We start from the raw sequence: 20,513 nt of genomic DNA, 5'->3' as shown, positions 1-20,513 counted from the left end.
AGAGAGTGGAAAATGCAGACTTGGTAATCACCAGACCCGGTTTAAAACTCGGCTCTGGTGTATGTTGTTACCGCCTGCCAGTCTCTCGGCCTCAGGGAAGGCGCCTAAAAACTCCCATCCCTCCAGCACGCAACGGGGCCCAGTGGGTTCCCAGGGCTCAGCCTCCCGCGTGGATTCCGCGCAATCCGGTCCCACCCACGGAGCCCGCCCCTTCCGGAGTCCCCGCACGCCGCTTCCTCAGCCGCTGGCTCTCACCTCTCCCAGCTCCGCCGCCGGCATCCGGACACCGTAGCCAAGACTCTTGTTCTTGCGCCGGGCGCACTCTCCGACCCACTAGGACTTCCTGCCCCACAGGCCCAGCGCGGGTGCCTCAATACCTGCGGCTCCAGCTCCTTCGAGGACCAGGACTCAGCCTCTCAGCTCGCGGTCCTCTCCGGAGGCACCTCCGCCGGACGCGAGCTAGCGTTCCATTGTAACATACTCAGGCATCCGCCCGGAAATTGCAGCACGAACGGTTTGGTTCCGGCCCGCCGGCGTGTAATTGGAATTTCGAGATTTGAATTCCTAATCGCCTTTACCATCAAACTGATAGAGAAACCAGTACTTCCCGTGTTCCAGTTCTTGACTACCGTTTTCTTAAAACACTCCCTGTTAGCCACTCAATAAAACCGGCCAAGGAAAAAAAATTATTGTAAAGCTAGCACTCCAGCCTCTGGCTATTTGTGGGATGGGGAGTTTACAAGCTTAATATTTATTTTTATTTTTATTTTTAAGTGCTACGAAAGGTTCGGTTGATTGGTAGCAAACAGCCTATTGTCTTGATATCATTGAATCGTTAATGCTAGTGCTTTTGCTGCCAATTAGTCTTCAATCTTTAGTCATTTATGAATATGTATTTACCACTCATTCAACAACCATCCAACACACCTGCTTGCAGGTCATTAGAAGGCTTGCAAAAGACAGAGATGAAAAAATATATGATCCCTGCCCTAAAGAAGCCGGCAATCTGATGGGCACTTAAATGAATGTGTGCCTAAAGTGCAGCAGTAGCTTAGGAAACCACATGGGTGGTTGGCCAGGGGGAATCAGAGAAAGCCTCCCCTATCAAGTATTATTTGAGATAACAATAGTATAAGAGTGCAGGTGATAGAGTAACATTTCCCGTGGTATCCCTGAAATCTTTCCATTTGTCTGCCTCTCTTTTTGAAACATATCTAGTTTATTTTCTTACCATCTTTCCATCTATTAAAGTAGTCCTTAAGTGGTCTCCACAGGAGAAATTCCTAATCTCCAATAACACCTATGTCTACAGGACTATGGGGTCAAATATGGAAAGAAAAAGAAAAAAAAGGAAATAAACCATTGTATTTTGTAATTTTCAAGTCTTATCTTAGGCGCAATTGAAAGTTACCTAAAAGATATATATGAGCCAAACCGATTTGGCTCCGGATAGAGCATCGGCCTGCAGACTGAAGGGTTCCAGGTTCGATTCCGGTCAAGGGCATGTACCTTGGTTGTGGGCACATCCCCAGTAGGAGGTGTGCAGGAAGCAGCTGGTCGATGTTTCTCTCTCATCGATGTTTCTAACTCTCCATCCCTCTCCCTCCCTCTCTGTTAAAAAAATCAATAAAATATATTTTTTTAAAAAGATATAAATGATAATGGGAATCTCCTGCTTTTACAAACAATATTCATTCTGATTTTCTTAGCAAGGAATTTCAGGCCTTTTGTAATATAACAGACCCGATTCCTGCTACTGTGCCCTTTTCACTACAAACCCCGTCCCAGAGGAGACACCACTCCCTGAGTGTTCTGACTAGCCTCAGACTATAAATGTTCCCAGTATTCTTTCTTCAAAGGACTTATTCCCTACTGTAACCCTTGTGCCTATCAGGAACCTAATCCCTAGCGTCCAGGTGTGTTTTTGTGCATTTTAGCATACGAGGCTGAAACCTGAATTTAAATCTAATATTTGTTAGTTGATTAAATCAAAGAGAGCTTACGTAAGCCCATTTCCAGCACAAAAATCAGTGCAAATCGTGGTGAATCAGGATATCTAACCCTTTAATTTATCTTTGTTCATTTTACAGAAATAGGAGTTAAGCTTGGGTTAATTCCCATTCCCAGAAAAACACAATATAATTATAATTTGGCTCAGCCATGGTAATATAACTCCCCACTCCAGAGATCACAGACTGAGCTGGAGCAGCCAAGTCTGCTCTGCTCACAGATATTGGGAGCCGGCAGCAAAATCCTCCCTGTGAACCTTCAGACTGACTCTGCTTTAACTGACTCGTCAAGTGCCAGGAATCTAGTCTCCAAAAGAGAAGAGCCCTTCCATGCTGGTGCTCCTCTTCCTGTCCCCTCCCCCTGCCTCACTGTCTACCTGCTGCAGCAGCTCTGGGCTTTGGGGGAGACCTATACATAGAGGTGGTAGGTGGTCTGGGAATGGCAATGCGAAATTAAACCAACACCTTTGAGGGTCTGGGGGAACATTTGTCGTAACAGGTAAGAAAAGAATAAGTGGTTTCAGGACTTTGGTCTCTCTGGATATAGATTGGAATATGAAATGAAATATAGGTCCATCTAGGTACTAAAAATTTTAATGAGTTATTTCAAGATTATTTCACCAGCTACAAACAGTTCAAAACTGATCCCTCTCTTTCCCAAGTTCTCATTCCTCATGAACAGCGGAGAGGAAGAAATGGGGCTTGGGATTTGGGAGTGGAGCCAGATGTGTTGGAAGGCAAAAGATGGAAATGCTGGTTTTCTACCTATTGCATGTTCCAGGAAGAGCGCACACGCACACACACGCGCGCACACACAGCAGTGTCACAAGACAAGCTGGCCTTCCTATGAAATCCATTCCCTCCTTGGGATCTGTGGTCTGACATAAATCTGGGACAGTCCCTAAGACAGTGATGGCGAACCTTTTGAGCTCGGCGTGTCAGCATTTTGAAAAACCCTAACTTAACTCTGGTGCCGTGTCACATATAGAAATTTTTTGATATTTGCAATCATAGTAAAACAAAGATTTATATTTTTTATATTTATTTTATATATTTAAATGCCACTTAACAAAGAAAAATCAACCAAAAAAATGAGTTCGCGTGTCACCTCTGACACACGTGTCATAGGTTCGCCATCACTGCCCTAAGATCTCCTCTAGGTCCCAAACTCAGTATTGTATGGCCTTAGCTCGCCCTCTGGTGGTGTCAAGCAGTGACTCCAAGGCTTTCTCACACCAAGTTAATTTCTAATGGGATCACCACAAACCAGTTATGTCTCTTAACCTTTCAGTCCTCAAAGTCTAGTCTCCATTCATGATCTAGAGGAAATCAGAAATCCCATCTCAGAAACCTTTTTTCCACTTTAATCCTATCATTTTGTAATGCTTCCAGCAGGTTAAACATTATTTAAGGGTCAAAAGGCAGAAAACCAACCAGAGAAAACTGTTTCACTGAATTATTTGAAGCAATGACTTAAGACAGAATATTTACCATCTGTAAACCGATTATTTTCCATCTACTAGTCAATAATAATAATAGTTACCATTTTATCACCTATCTTTTCTTTGCCTAATTGACACAGACAACTACAAAATTCCAATTCACAGATGAGGTGACTGAAACTCAAGCAGGTTATGAAATTTGTGTAAAATTACACAGTTTGCAATCTGACAAACGGATAGAGCCAAGATTCCAATTCAGGCCTGTTAGTCTGCATGGTTTCCCACTGCACTTTGCTGTTTGCAGAAGTGATATATGAGATCACTTAGAGACATCTTTCCACATGGGATTAACTACTATCAATTTAATAAATGGCTGGGCAATATTATTAAAGCACTATTTTAGATGCGACATTTTGATAAGAACTTTTGTTGTCACTAATAATCCTTTTCTATTTAATAATGATAGCTATGCCAGTTATTATTCTAAGAGCCTTCCATAACTAAATCACATTAACTCTACTATTATTACCATTCCCATTTTCCACATCAGGAAACTGAGGCAGGAAGCAGTTAAATAGTTTCCCCAAGATAATGCATACATATACACTAAGTATATGTGTATTTAATTCACACAATGTAATGTTCCTCACTATGGTTGCTGTGATGAAAAGGAACTTATGTGCAGAGGATCTGGGGAGAGGCGCCGAGCTTTGCAGGAGCTGGGGAAAGCTGACTTGCTGTGCATATGAAAGTAATGAGTTTGGGGGAGAAAAGCATGCATTGGGAGTATATTGGTTAAGAGCAAGAGAAGATGCAGAAACAGAAAAATCAGGATCCATCAAGGCTGGGCCCTACATAGGAAAATGGTCCAGTGAGAAGAGGATGGGGTGCCCATGATGGACTTTGTAGGAAACATTTAGTAAGAGGATTTCCTAAGTTATTCACTATATGGTGTGCAATGTAAACTGTGTCTTCTTTATGGAACCTTCAGTAAATTTTACATTGATTATTAATACTTTGTGTCAGGAAACTGAATTTTCCTTAGGGTGGGGAAGTCAAAAACAATGATAACACTGCCGATCAACTGCATTATAAACTGAAATGCTCCTATGGATTCTCAAAGACAAAAGGTATCAATGCATTAAACCAGCATATTAATTCCTCACCAGCTTGGAAAGACCTTCCGCAGCAGGTCAGCTCAGAAAGCACTTTTGTGAGAGAGAAAAGATTGGGCAGGGTAATTAGAAGAAACATTCTCTGCCCTTGAGGTTGAGTCTTATCAAATCCTATTGCCACCCTTGTAAGTGAATACACCTATAAGTGCTGAACTCATTTATTAGTTATAATAGTTTTTAGTGGATTCCTTAGAATGTTCTACACATACAGGATCATGGCATCTACAAATAGAGGTCATTTTACTTGTTTCCAGTCTAGATGCTTATTTCCTTTTCCCCCTCCTAACTGACCTGGCTACAACAGCCAATCCAACTATAGCAGACATTCTTGATGAGAGCAGACATTCTTGTCTTACTCTGTATTCTTAGAGGAGAGCACTCATTTTTTTTGCCTATAAAGTAACTGTGAGCTAAGTTTTTTGTTATTGTTGTTGCAAATGCCTTTAATCAGGTTGAAGATGTTTCTTTCTACTGGTTTATTGTTTTTATCATGAAGAGATGTCAAATTTTGTGATATTTTTCTGCATCTGGATATGATCATGTGGTTTTTTTTTGTTGTTGTCATTTGGTCCTTAAGTCTATTGATATAGTGTATTACATAATTTTTGAATATTAAATCAATCTTGCATTCCTGAAATAAGTCTCACTTGATCATGCTGTATAATCCTTTCTATAAGTTACTGCATTTGATTTGCAAGTATTTTGTTGAGCATTTCTGTATTTACATTATTAAAAGATAGTGGTCACCTTAGCTGGTTTTGCTCAGTGGATAGAATGTTGGCTGCGGATTGAAGGGTCCCGGGTTTGATTCTGGCCAAGGGCACATGCCTGGATTACGGGCTCGATCCCCAGTGTGGGTGTGTAGGAGGCAGCCAATCAATGATTCTCTATCATCATTGATGTTTCTATCTTTCTCTCTCCCTCTCCCTTCCTCTCTGAAATCAATAAAAATTAATTAAACAAAATAAACTGAAAAAAAAACATTTTAAAGAAGAGGATATTGCTCAGTAACTCTGTGATGTCTTTACCTTGTGATGTTTTTGTATTAGAATAATACTAGCCTCATAGAATGAGCTGACAAGTGTTCCATTCTCTTCTATTTGGGGGGAAAAGTTTGTGAAAAATTAGTACTAATTCTTCTTTTGAATATTTGTTAGAATTCGCCAACCAAGCTATCTGGGTCTGGGCTTTTCTTGTGGGTATTTTTTTTTCTAAAATACTTTATTTCAGAGAGGAAGGGAGAGGGAGAGCAAGAAACATCAATGATGAGAGAGAAGCATTGACTGGCTGCCTCCTGCACGACCCCTATTGGGGATCAAGCCCGTAACCCAGGTATGTGCCCTGACCTGAGACGGGGAATCAAACAGTAGCCTCCTGTTTCATAGATTGATGCTCAAACCCTGAGCCACGCTGGTCAGTTCTTGTGGGTATTTTTTAAATACTAATTCAAGTCTCTATTTGTTATACATCTATTCAGATTTATATTCCTTATTTTTAATCTATATATTTTTTATTTTAGAGAGGGAGAGGAAGAGATAGAAACATCAAGGATGAGAGAGAATCTTTGATCAGCTGCCTCCTGCATGCTCCCAGCCCCCGCCCCCCCCTAGCCCCAGCCCCACTGGAGATCGAGCCAGCAACCTGGCACGTACCCTGGGCACGTACCCTGACCGGGAATCAAACGGTAAACTTCTGGTTCATAGGTCAATCTCAATCACTAAGCCATGCCAGCAGGGCTTATATTCTTTCTTAAGTCAGTTTTGGTAGTTTGTGTCTTTCCAGAAATTTATATAATCAACATTATCTAATTTATTGGCATATATCCGTTCAGAGCATTCCCTCATAGTTCTTTATTTCTCTAAGGTTGCTAGTAATGTCTCTCTTTCATTTCTGATTTTAATAAGGAGTCTTTTTTTATTTTGGTAAAACTAAAGGCTTGCCAATTTTATCAGTTTTGTGTTTTTTTTAAAAAAACAACTTTTGGTTTTATTGCTTCAAGTATTTTGCTCGTGTCATTTAGGTGCAAGTACATTAAATATTGCTCCCGTGGAGAATTGGACTTCTTTATCCTTCTTTATCCCTGACAGTTTCCTTGCTCTGAAGACTGCTTTGACTGAAATTAAATATTTATTGCTCCCTTCCCCTCCCTTTTTTCTCCCTTCCTTCCTTCTCTTCCTTCTTTTCTTTCTTCAGTCATGTCTGCTCTATTGATGACCCCATCAAAGGCATTCTTCATTTCTGATAGCGTTTTTAATTTCTAGAATTTCCTTTTTATTCTCAAAACTTCCATCTCTCTGCTTTATTTCCCAACTGTTGTTGTATAGTAAGTACTTTTTCCATTAGAGCTCTAAGCTCTATTCATCAGTGATGTTAAATTCTCAGTCTGATAATTCCAACATCCCTGCCATCTATGAATGATTCTAACGCTTGCTTTGTTTCAACAGTGCTTCTTCTTTTAGCATGCCTTGTCGTTTTTGTTGCTGAGTTGGACATGATACCCGCTGGACTTGAATGACATAGCACTAATGTGGAGGGAGAGGGGAACATTCTATGGTCTTATGATTAGGTCCCAGTCTTTTAGTGATCATGGGCCCCTGAGATGGACCTTCACAACTGCTTCTCAGTCCCCACTCCACTTGGGTGAGACAGGAAGGCTAGAGGGGGCTGGAGTTGGGTATTTCCCTTACCCCATTTGGTTAGGTTCTGGTAAAACCCAGTGTGATTTGGCTCTAGCGAAACAGTTTCCTTTGAGGCCAGGCTTTTGTTCAAGAGAACAGAATTCGGGGAGTGGGCATATTTCTGAAGACTACTTTCCCCTTCCAGCTGAAAACACAAGGACACTTTTCTTTGATACTCACTGTGAGAAGCTGGTGGGTTCCAGGAAGTAAAACTCACAAAAGTGTACCCCCAGCCTGGTCCCTAGTAATGAGTTAATTACCCTTTAAATTATTCCCAGTGGTGGTTTCCCCTCCAGTAAAGTGTGATTTTCTGTATTTGCCTCAAGTGTTCAGAGTGGGGTTTGTTTTTTTGTCTTGTGACCTCAGTTATTTCATGGACTAAAGAATAGTCATGGATTTTGTTTTTCAGCTTTTTTTCTCTGTTAGGTTTGGAGTTATGATTTCCAAGGTTTCTATAATGTTAAACTGGAAACCAGAAATCTCCTATTTTGTTTTTTAAGAAACTGCCAAAACATTTTCCAGACTGGTTATACCATTTTTCATACCAGCAATGTGTGAGATCTAGTTTCCCCACATCCTTGTCAGCATTTGGTATTGTTGGTTTTTTTAATTTTAGCTGTTCTAAGATGTGTAGCTATTTATCAATGGAAGCTAAATTTGTATTTCCCCAACAGCTAGCAATGTCAAACATTCTTTTCATGAGTTTATTTGCCATCCATATATCTTCTTCAGTAAAATGTCTCTGTCTTTTGCCCATTTTCTAATTGGATTGTTTGCTTTCTTTTTAACTGTTTCATTTTCAGAGTTCTTTATATATATATCCTAAATATGCATCTTTTGCCAGATATGTGGCTTACAATATTTCTTCATTCTGAAGATTGGCTTTTCATCCTTCCAACAGGGTTTCTGGAAAGCAAAAGTTTTTAATTTGATGAAGTGTCCAATTTTTCAAGTTTTTCTTTTATGAACTAAAATAATAACTTTATTTTTCCTAAAAGTTTTATGTTTAAACTAGAGGCACAGTGCACGAATTCGTGCACAGGTGGGGTCCCTCGGCCTGGCCGGCGATCGGGGCTGATCAGGGCCATCTGGCCAGGGAGGGACCGAGGGAGGGCTCCAAGGCATGTCTGACCCTCTCGCCCAGCCCTGATCAGCCAGACCCTAGCAGCAAGCTAACCTACCAGTTGAAGCATCTGCCCCCTGGTGGTCAGTGTGTGTCATAGCAACTGGCCTAGCAGTCGATCAAACGGTTGACCTCAGACACTTAGCAAATTACACTTTTATTACACTCAAGGCCCAAGGCACGAATTCGGGTGGGGTCCAGCCGGTCTGCTCTGTTCGGGGCCAATTGGGCTGGGCCAGCCAGGGGTAGGGGATGTGGGAGGTTGGCCGACCAGCCCCGCCCCCAATCAGGGTGAGGGGAGCCAACTGAAAGTGGAGCTGGCCATGGCGGCGAGGGGGGGGGGGGCTGCGAGCAGTTGGCTAGCCATCCCCGTCCCCTGGTCGAACTCCCAAACTGGTCGAGGAGACAATTTGCATATTAGCCTTGATTATATAGAATAGGATTTAAATCTGATGCATTTGGAGTTAGTTTTTGTACAAGAAGTGAAGCTTAAGTAGAGGTTTAGTTTTGTTTTGTTTTTGCCTATGAAACTCAATTACTCCCTCAGATAATTAAGTCTTATAAGTCATCTCTACCACAAATTATTCACTAGGTAATCAGCTTGCTTTGCTTTTTGCTAACACTAACCCACTGAAAACAGGGATTTTTGTTGTTATTATTAATCCTCACCTGAGGATATTTTTCTATTGCTTTTTAGAGGGACTGGAAGGGAGAGAAGGAGAGTGGGAGAGAGAGAAACATCGATGTGAGGGGGACACATTGATTGGTTGCCTCCTGCACACACCCCATCCAGGGCTGGGGATCGAACCTGCAACCCAGGTACATACCCTTGACCAGTAATTGAACCCACAACCCTTCAGGGTGCAGGCTGTCACTAACCATTGAACCACATCGACTAAGGCAGAAATAGGAATTTTTATTGGGGAAGAGGTGGGTGGATTTATAATTTTTTTGGCAATTATGTATGGAAACAAGGCTAACAAAAAGAAAACTGAGTACAAAAAAAAATACCTAACTTTCCTCAATTCTACCCTTTTCCTAGTGTTTAGATCATAGCAAATGTTGACCCTGGCCAGGTAGCTCAGTTAGTTAGAGCATTTTCCCAACATGCCAAGGTTGTGGGTACAATCCCCATTCAGGGCACATAACAGAAGCAACTAATGAATGCATAAATAATTGGAACAACAAATCCATGTTTTTCTGTCTTTCTCCCTCTCTCCCCCCCCAAATCAATAAAAAATAAAATAGATCACAGCAAACACCAAGTTAAAAAAAAAACTATAATAATTTGCATGTAATCATGTTAAGGCATACCTTAAATCAGTGTTTCTCAAACTATAGTCATCTGTGGATTATCTGAACAAATTTGCCATACTGCATATAATATGCAATACTTCATGACTTCTGTTTTAACCAGGAACAATATAATTGTATTAACACATATTGATGGTATCAATACAATCATTAAGTGATGCTTTGGAGACTGAATAAGCACACCATGTAAGGTACTAGAAATAAAAACGAGATTCTTATCAATATTATTTTCCTACATAGGTTTAATATACGGTATTACTATGAGAATTTAGATCCAGACCTACTATTCTCATAAGGAATAAAATTGAAGTATCAAAATATTGCCCCAGTGACTGGTGGAAAAGAAACATGGGTATGTATTTGGTAGTGGAAAAAATGAGAGTTTTTAAGTAGCAATGTTCACGTTTTTATTGAGTGCTATAAAATATACGTTTGCAAATGGCAGACCTAGGAAGCAAAAACTTGAACCTCATTTTTTAATCATAATTATCTGTCACTGAATTACTCACAACCAGGCTTCTGCAGATCTGGAATTTTCTTCCCACCAGATAGGAATATGTAGTGCAAATTCAGTTGATAACATTAAAAAAAAGAAAAAAAAGAATCAGCATAGTCAAGCTGTCTTAGTCTTCAGGATTTCTGGATTTCGTCCTTGGAGGAGTTCAGGATCTTCCCAAGGCCTGGGTCCTCGAATATTCTTCCAGTCATCAAAAGCAGAATCCTTTATTTTCTATGGAGCCACAAAAATTGAAGTATATAAGAGTCCTATGGCTTTGATTAGGACATCATTGAATGAATGAATGAATGATGAATGAATAAATAAGTGAATGGAAAGAATCCAATAGGCCCTCAATTATACTGTTAGCAACAACAAAAAATCATTGCATATCAAGCATAATAACTAAAGAAGTAACATATTTCTTAGGATTTGGAAATTCTCTTACTTGCTATTTATGTAAATGCCTATCTTTTCCTCCATCAGAATAAATTATTCTATTAAATTGAAAAAGAAAAAATGCACATGCTTTATTTTTGAAAGCACAGAGAAAGGGAAGAAGCTAGGAAAACAAAAGTCTGACTGTGAAGGTTGGTCCAGCATAATAATGACTAGCATGGGTTAGCCTGAGTGATAGTAGTAATGAGAGAAAAAGAAGAAAGGTGAAGAGCCTGAAGTCTGCTGGAAGGAAAAAAAACAGACCAAGATGATTTGTCCTGCACCTGAGAATGACCATGGGTTTAAGAATGAAAAGACATTCCTTATAGCTGCCATGAGCAAAGCTCTTTCAGGTAATAAAAACTAGTCAACTACAGTTGGATCACTGTACCTTCAGTTACTGTGAAGTGTCTCCCAGGAATAAAGGTAGGAGAAAAGGGAAGAACATGAGTGTTTTTTTCACCTTCCTGCAGTAACTTTCATTCATCTGCTTTCATTGTTCTGGAATAATTTAGTGAATTAAATAGAAAAAGAGGCTCAGAGAACACAGACCACCTTATGTCCAGAGACAAGGAATAATATACATTTACCTTAACAACTGAATTCTAAGCTTTATTCTTTTACTAATGAGCTGTATAACCTTGGGCTATCTGGACACTAATTCCCTCATAAGTAATAATAAAAAGGTTGGACCAAATGATCTACATGGTTTCTTCAATTATCAAATTCTACGGTTTCCAAAAGAACTAAAATCTACTCCGAGACAAACCCTCCACAGCAACACTACTGACTTAGTGCTTATATATTGAGAAGTAGCAAGTTACAGGTTTTAACAAAATAAGAGGGAAGTAGTGAATTAAATCATTCTCTAAATTTCACTTATGGTTTCATCAGGAGTTTATATTAAATATAGATAGATAGATAGATAGATAGATAGATAGATAGATAGATAGATAGATGAGCAAAATTTTATTAATTTAATGTGCAAGAAAAAAGTAAATTTTCAAGTATAGTTATGAAATGATCCATTTATAAAAAGGTTTTAAGAAAGGATAATGATCTTCACCCAGATAACATAAAACACACATGCTCAAGATAATTTAATAATTCTTAGATGGGATGCAAAGTTGACAGAACAACTTCATGTAAAAGTGCTCTAGTCTTCAGAGATCTTTGGAGAATAAAAAATTTCCTATAGGATTCTGCAATACACACAGCATTACTGATTCTGCAAAACACGCAGTCACTGAAGTCTATCTAGGCTGTACAGGTCTGAGCAAGATCACCTAAGGCTCACTAGTTAACAGCCACGTGCTATAGAACTGACTGGGAACAGAGTCAAGAAGTGCTGAGGAAAAGCTGTGTCAATATTGGATTTTCAGCCCTGTCCAAGTGGACTTAATACCTAGTTGCTACCTTGGCATCCAGTTGAGACCCCAAAAAGGCTTGCTCTTTAGGAGTAAGAATTATGCCAAGAGGAAAACCTACTTTAGACTCACCCAACAAAGCCTAAAACTAAGTAAGCTCTGACCTTTGGGGAGACAATTTGGAGAATGAGACCTACAAAGAGGAGTTTAGGAAACACCAAAGCTTTTCCACAGTTTCTCCCTTACAAAGCATAAACTAAGTTCAAAATGATCAGCCAATAATTAAACTGCCTGCTACAAACTTCTTCAATGTATTATTCACAATGTCCACCTTTCAATAAACAATGTCCAAACACACAAAGAAATGGAAAAATACAGGGGTGGGCAAAAACAGGTTTATATAGTACAGATAAATAATACATAAATAATATTAGAAGAATAAACTGTGTTTCACAAACTTGCAACTGCAAACCTACTTTTGCCTACCCTTGTATAATCCAGCCAAAACAATGAACAAACTAAAAGAGATAGAGAACATCCTCCTTCACATTCTATAATACAATGTGTTACTTATTAAACTCTTTGATTTTTGCTAATAAAATGGGTAGAAAGTGATGCCTCATTATAATTTTAACTAACATTCCTATTATAAGTTGAGCATCTCTTCATATGTTTAAGAAATGTATTTATTTTCCTTCCTCTGAATCTATTTTTTTATATATTTATTGATTTCAGAAAGGAAAGGAGAGGGATAAAGATAGAAATATCAATGATTACAGAGAATCCTTGATCGGTTGCCTCCTGCACACCCCCTACTGGGGATCAAGCCCACAGGCCAGGCAGGTGTCCTGACCGGGAATAGAACCACTGACCTCCTGGTTCATAGCCTGACACTCAACCACTGAGCAACACCGCCAGGCTCCTCTGAACTCTTTACATGCTTTGCCCATGTTCCCACTGACCAACTGAATGGCTGAACTTTTCCACATTGATTTGCAGATGTTCTTCATATTTCATTAAGTTAATTCATCCTAGGATAAATAATATTTTTAGGATTTCTCACTTAACTAGTGACTTTATATACATTATTTGTTTTTAGGCTGAAGTTTTAAATTTTTAAGTATGAACTAACTCATCATCTTTACTTTTAAAGCTTCTGGGTTTGGGCCGAAACCGGTTTGGCTCAGTGTATAGAGCGTCAGCCTGCGGACTGAGAGGTCCCAGGTTCGATTCCAGTCAAGGGCATGTACCTGGGTTCCGGGCACATCCCTGGTGGGGGATGTGCAGGAGGCAGCTGATTGATGTTTCTCTCTCATCGATGTTTCTAACTCTCTCTATCTCTCTCCCTTCCTCTCTGTGAAAAATCAATAATTTAAAAAAAAAAGAAGCTTCTGGGTTTGGTATCACATTATTTTAAATAGGCTTTTCTGATTCAAGACCACAAAAAAGAATATTCATTTTTTTCCTCCTAGTACCGTTAGCATTTTGTTCTTTTATTATTTTTCTATTAATCCTCACCTAAAGATATTTTTTCCATTGATTTTTAGAGAGACTGGAAGGGAGGGAGGAAAGGAAAGAGAGAGAGAAACATGGATGTGAGAGAGAGACATCAATTGGTTGCCTTCTGCACGCACCCTGACAGGAGCGGGGGATCGAACCTGCAACCCAGGTACATAGCCTTAACCGGAAATCAAACCCATGACCTTTCAGTGCTTAGCCAAAACTCTAACCACTGAGTAACACCACCCAGGGCTTATTTTTAAATACTTGATCCATCTAAAATTTATTCATTTATAGTATATTAAATATAGATCCATCTTTGTTTTCTTTTCAAATAACTACACAGTTGTCCCAATACCATATACTAAGATAAAAAATTTTTTCCTGGCTGATTGGCGCAGTGGTTGAGCATCGGCCTATGAACCAGGAGGTCACAGTTGGATTGCCAGTCAGGGCACATCCCTGGCTTGTGAGCTTGGTCCCCAGTAGGGGGCATGCAGGAGCAACCTATCAATGATTCTGTCTCATGACTCATGTTTCTATCTCTCTCTCCCTCTCCTTTCCTCTCTGAAATCAATAAAAATAAATGTTTTTTAAAAGATAAACAATTTTTTCTGCACTGCTAATAATTTAAGTTTACCTTAAGGCAGACAGAAACAGTCTCTAACAAAGAAGATTATTAAAGAAAGACTATATTAACACTGTACCTCATACTCTGATTCCAGTGACACTTGATTCATTTTCAGTTTTTTTTCTAATTCAGGATCAATCTGTAAAAAAGAAAGACGAGCCATATGTTAAGTCTGTAGAATTAATTTTTAATTTGAAGTTATATAAGGGATAGCTAGGATGGCATGGCAGATTACAAACACATGGCAAAATCTCCACCATCCATCCATCCAGTCGCATAACAGTAACAATGTAGTAGTACCACTACCACTACTAACAGCAGCTAATACTTACTGAGTACTTGTTATGTACCAAGCATTTTGGCACATACAATATTATCTCTTTTAATCCTCACAAAAACCTTAGGTAAGTATTATTGTTATGATCACAAGTAAGGATAATAGGACACAGGGAGTTTGAATAATTTGTCAGAGGCAGAGCTTGACTCTGAACCTTGGCCCTCTGCCTCCAGAGGTCCATGCTATTAACCACCACCGTAAATTATTACTTAGAAATGTTATAAAAATACTAATAAATAGAATGCTGCTCTTAAAAACAAAACAGAACAACTTACATATGCTGGAAACAGATAAGTATCTGTGAAAAAATTAGACAGGATTCCACAGTAGTAAATAGGAGTTGATGCCATATTACCTGTGTATGGCAAAATCTTTGGGATAGCTGAATGTTACTGAACACAGCTTAAGATCACTTAGGACTAGAAATACAACCTGAGGAGGATTACACTAGACTTTGAAGAATTTAATTATTTCCCCATCACAGCAGGATCGAAATCAGCCATTCAAAGCAATTTAAACACAGAACCAGGAAGAAACTTTAGTAGTTTGGGGGGCCCATGGGTTTACCACTTCTTCAATGGCAAGACTCAAATGGCTTGTCAGTTGACTAAAATATTCCATCCTGTGAGGACAGGCTTGGTAGGATGAGGGTTTCTGGAAGCATACAGAGGTTTAGTCTAGTCATCAAAGGTTGTGTTCCCATGTTTTTTAAAATATATTTTTACTATTGATTTCAGAGAGGAAGGGAGAGGGAGCGATAAAAGCATCAGTGATGGGAGAGAATCATTGAGCGGTTGCCTCCTGGGGATCAAATCTGCAACCCAGGCATGTGCCCTGACCAGGAATCGAAACGTGACCTCCTGGTTCATAGGTCAACGCTCAACCATTGAGCCATGCTAGCCAGCTAGCTTTCTTTTTCAGTGTAGTCTGGATCATACTGGCATTGGTTATTATTTTTCTCATTTCCATTTTCTGAATCTTAGAAAACCTGGTCACAGTATTTATAATGTTAAAAATTAAACTAGCACTTTTTTCTTACAAAGTACAACAAACAAAGCCAAAGCAAAAAAAAAAGATTGGTAATGCTCAGGATTACAACACACTTAGCTGCACACTTATATCATATTACTTGGCGTGATGCAACAATGGATGATCTATTATTGTGAATCCATGCTTGTCAGCATTAGGAGTCAGGAGATAAAAGAGCAATGGCCACTAGGGAAGGCAGATAAACTATGTCATATCTATTTCACAATAAAAACTGACAGCTATAGCTTTCAGCTTATTTTCTTAGCCCATCTCATGGTTTATATTTTTTCTTTTCCAGTTAACCATTTGCTTGCCATAAGCGTCTATAGGCCAACTTTAAAATCATTTTTCGTGAAAATTTTCAACCGAAAATATTCAAGACCACCCAAATTGTAGTATATTTATTTTTATAATATTCATTGCAAATTGATTTTTTTAATTAAATTCAAAATATCACGGTGTGTGGGAATGGTTTCCGTTTTGGACATGTCGCAGTTAACTGGTTAAAACAATTTATTTTTAATTATAGTTTACACATCTATTGGTTTCTGCTTTACAACACAGTGATTCCAACATTATATACCTTTCAAAGTGATCACTGCAATAAGTCTAGTAACTGTCACCATACATAGTTACTACGATATTATTATGATCTCATGCTAGATGGGCCAAGACTAAGTTGTAGAAAACTCTGTTCCCTATGCTGTACATCACATCCGGGTGTCCTCTCACTGCTTCTTTTCTTCCCTTTCAACCTTCTATACACACATCACTAAAAAGCAGGAACTTCTATGTCCTGGGATGCTGGACTTTCAGTCCTAAAATCAGGACAGTTCCAGGCAAACTAACATGGCTGATTACCCTGAAGCAATACCATCTTTATCTATCCATCTCCAACTTCTCTACTGAACTTATCCTCTCTTGCTTCATCTCAACCACATATGTCCTCTCAACCCCACTTTTTACTCCCCTTGACTTTAACCTCAGCAAACTTACCCTCTTGACTCCCCCTTGATCTCAACCCTTGTAGCACCTGTCAATCTCAACCAATCTTATCCTCTCAAATTTAGTCCACCTCATCCTCTCTACCCTGTTTGAACACAACCTCACCCAAACAATGACTCTTGACTTCACCTCAGTTTGACTTCTCAACATCAACCTCTCAATCTCAGTTGGTCTTGCCCTCTGATCCTTCTCACCTGAACTCTGTCCTCTCCCCCTCCTTCCAGACTTTGACCAACCATACTTCCCATCCTGTACTCTTGTTGTTCTCTTAACTTCAACCAACCTTGTCTCTCACTTCAATCAACCTTTTTCTCTCAACTGTACCTAACTTTGTTCTCTTTACTTTAACCTTATCTTCTAGACCCCGTTATCCCAATCTCCCTCATTCTCTTTCCTTAACTAAGTGATTACCACCACCATTTATCCAATCCTCATAACCAAAACCTCAAGTCATCTGAGATTCATTCATATTTTTATATTATGTACATCAATCACATCAGTCACTAAATACTATCAACTTGCTGCTAAACTTTTTTCTGGAACCCGTTTATATCTCTCTATCTTCATTGCACATGTTTTATTTCAGGTTCCATTACTGTTCATCAATACTATTGCCAAAGCAACTTCACCTCCAGTTGAAATAATCTCTTCCCTCCATCTTGCTCCCCCAAACACCATCATCCATCCTGTCCTCTTCTTACAGGAGAGATATTTCTAAGATGAAAATCTGACCATATGCCTAATACTCCCTCCCCCCTGTGTTATAGAACAATAATCATTTCCACCATTTAGCTCTTACTCATTCTCAAAACTTTAATTCAAAGGTTGATACCTCTAGGAAACCTTCTTGAATACCCTTCCCAAGTCTAAACTGAAGTTCTAGTAATGTTTTATGCAAAATTCTAATATAGCAGAAAGAGATATAGTAAAAGAGACAATAGGTAACATAGATCTAAATGTAAACTTAAATCTATAAAACTTCTGAAAGACAGCATAGAAGACCTTTGTTTCCTAGGGTTCAGCAAAGAGTTATTAAAATGACACCAAAAGCACGCGCGCATATATGCCTAATATGCTAATTGTCCCTCCGAACGTTCGACCAGTTGCTATGATGCGCACTGACTACCAGGGGGCAGACGCTCCAACCAGTAGGTTAGATTGCTGCTGGGGTCCGGCTGATCAGGATTGGGTGAGACAGACCAAATACAACCTGGAGCGCCCCCACGGTCCCTCCCTGGCCCCGATCATGGACCAATGGGGTCCCTCGGCTTGGCCTGCGTCCTCTCGCAATCTGGTACCCCTCAGGGGATGTCGGTTTCAGCCTGATCCCCCGCAGGCCAGGCCGAGGGACCCCACTGGTGCACAAACCCACACAACAGGCCTCTAGTTGTTATATGTTTGGGTACGTATTTATATTTAGATGTCTTCCAATCTTGATTATGCTATAAGCTTTGTAAGAACCAGTTTCTTAAATCTTTATCTATAGGATCTAACACATAATAATATGACAAATATTCAATTACTTTTCAAATATGTACATGTCTGCCCTGGCCAATGTTGCTAAATGTTTATAGCGCTGGCCCAAGCACAGAAGGGCTATGGATTCAATCCCCAGCCCTGGTCAGGGCGCATTCAGGAGGCAACCATTGGATATGTCTCTCTCATACTGATGTTTCTCTCTCTCTCTCTCTCTCTCTCTCTCTCTCCCTCTCTCTCTCTCTCCCCTCTCTCTCGCTCCTTCCTCGCTATCTAAAAAATCAATGGGGCCGAAACCGGTTTGGCTCAGTGGATAGAGCGTCGGCCTGCGGACTGAAAGGTCCCAGGTTCGATTCCGGTCAAGGGCATGTACCTGGGTTGCGGGCACATCCCCAGTGGGAGATGTGCAGGAGGCAGCTGGTCGATGTTTCTCTCTCATCGAAGTTTCTAACTCTCTATCTCTCTCCCTTCCTCTCTGTAAAAAATCAATAAAATATATTAAAAAAAAATTTAAAAAAAAAATAAAAAATCAATGGGGAAAAAATATATATATATCCTCGGGTGAAAATTAACAACAACAACAAAAAATGTACATGTCATTCCACTTCCAAAAGTCAGATTATTATAACTTTCATCTTAAAGCAAAAGGGGGAAAAATTCCTCAATAAAATAATGGGGAATGCTAATAGAAACTTTTTAATTTAGTTGATGATAATCACTCTATTCCCTTACAGAAATCATTGTACCATATTCTTTTAAAATGAATGTAATATTTATTCAAAACCTATTGTCTTTAAGATTAGCTAGAGTTGGTGTTTCTCTTGAACCATAAAATTAACTGAGAACATTGAATACTCTTTATTTTTGCATCCTTATTACTGAGATCTGCTAATGAAATATATATATCACTTGGAAAAAAACCTCCAATATCAGATGTGTGTCACAAACAAAAACTACCTACTTATCAATCAACCTGAGTTCTTATGTAACACTTGGCTTAAATTTGACAGTAATTGTGTAATCACAGAGGGTGAGAATACTAGCTCTACCCCCAACAGCCACGTGACCTTAAACAAGTTACTTAAGCTCTCTGAGATTCAGTGTCCTCACCTGTAAAATAAAAACTATATACATATGAACCAGTACAGTCCTTTCACAAAGGCATACCTATAAAAAGATAGGTTAACTAACTATTTATTATGAAAAATACTTTTTTTAGTATTAGTTACTAATGATGCATAACAATATAATGTATAAAATTATTGGTATTAATATGAAATATCTAATTTATAACTAAAGTAATAAAATGGAGTGAAATTGTTGTCCCATGTTCTTTAGTCCCTTCTAAATTCTTAAAACAACTATATCAGAGCACGTTGTGGCAGAAAACTAACAACATTGCAAATTTTCTAGTGAATGAGGAGAAAAATTAGTAAATTCTTCACATTTCATGATTCATTTCCAAGTGATCATTAATGTTATTTTAAAGAATAGGCAAGAGCCCAATCATTATATATCAGTCTTGAACAGCTAGATAAAACTCAGACTGCTTAGTATACTGAGTATACACAACTCCTAAACAAGTACATACATATACACAGACACATGCCAATCCCAAATACAGTTCTTACTTTAATCTTCACAGCATCATAACGGATTTGTGAAAATTCACGAAGACCAAAAGAACCTCCAACAACCAACAACTGAAACAAAGAAAGGAAACAATTAAACAAAATAGAAGGGCAGAATTCAGTCTCCCTGTAGATTACTTACCTAAATGCCAATAGTGACAGATTATACAAGTCCTATAGATTATTTTTCCAGATGCTTTATGTACTGTCACTGGGAAACATTTTAGCACATTACCAAATACCAAAATCAGTACCCATACCTGTACAGTACTTAACCTTATGGTTTAAATAATATCATCATAACCACTATTAGAGTTGATCCTTACAAAAGACCTTTGAACTAAAGAAAAAAATCCATGTAATAAATGACTTGTTCATTATCATAATGGATAACGCCAGGAATAAAATTCTGGCCTCGTTTCTTCAGGACCAATGGGAGAGCATTTTCTCCATCACCTTACCAAGTGACAAGAGTCCCATGAAATATGCCAAACTTCTCAGTATGTGGTCAATCTCAAAAGAGCCCTCAAATTGTCCTTGCTCCTTTATCATCTCCTCCAATAACCTAATGAGCTTTAATTCCTCACCTTAAAGCTGCAAAAGTATAACAATCTGGAAAAACATTAAGTTTAATCTCTACCTTTCTTTTTATATCAATACTAGTGTCCCAGTACACGGATTCGTGCACATTGAAAGGAAATTAATTAAAAGAAATATTTTAATATCACTGTTCGCCTTTCTCTATAATAGAAGTGTCAACCAAATCCACAATCGACAATGACAGACTGAAACACACACGAGTGATTGGAGCCAGTGAGAGTTTTATATGTATTGCGCATGCAGAAGTCAACTTAGCCTTTCA

At 39.0% G+C, this 20,513-nt stretch overlaps 1 protein-coding gene across 4 annotated transcripts in view; it reads right to left on the bottom strand.

Annotated features, from left to right (window-relative positions):
* LOC102757605 (cytochrome c oxidase assembly protein COX16 homolog, mitochondrial) overlaps window positions 1-20,513 on the bottom strand; it is a 61,524-nt gene that overhangs the window by 37,684 nt on the left and 3,327 nt on the right. Inside the window, exons 2-4 of one of the 4 annotated variants that reach the window (XM_006760745.2) lie at window positions 19,652-19,723; window positions 14,250-14,312; window positions 10,124-10,471 (exon numbers count right to left, since the gene is read on the bottom strand). In XM_006760745.2, the coding sequence (XP_006760808.1) occupies window positions 10,355-10,471; window positions 14,250-14,312; window positions 19,652-19,723 (252 nt within the window). In that variant the 3' untranslated portion in view covers window positions 10,124-10,354. Of the gene's footprint in view, window positions 1-10,123; window positions 10,472-14,249; window positions 14,313-19,651; window positions 19,724-20,513 lie in introns of those variants that run through there. The other 3 variants (XM_006760744.2, XM_006760746.2, XM_015562030.1) reach the window with 3 other exon arrangements.

This window comes from Myotis davidii, unplaced genomic scaffold, assembly GCF_000327345.1.
Source record: "Myotis davidii unplaced genomic scaffold, ASM32734v1 scaffold17, whole genome shotgun sequence".
Taxonomy (NCBI): Eukaryota; Metazoa; Chordata; class Mammalia; order Chiroptera; family Vespertilionidae; genus Myotis; species Myotis davidii.
The sequence above is the reverse complement of the archived record's forward strand: the minus strand, read 5'-3'. Positions and strand labels throughout refer to the sequence as shown.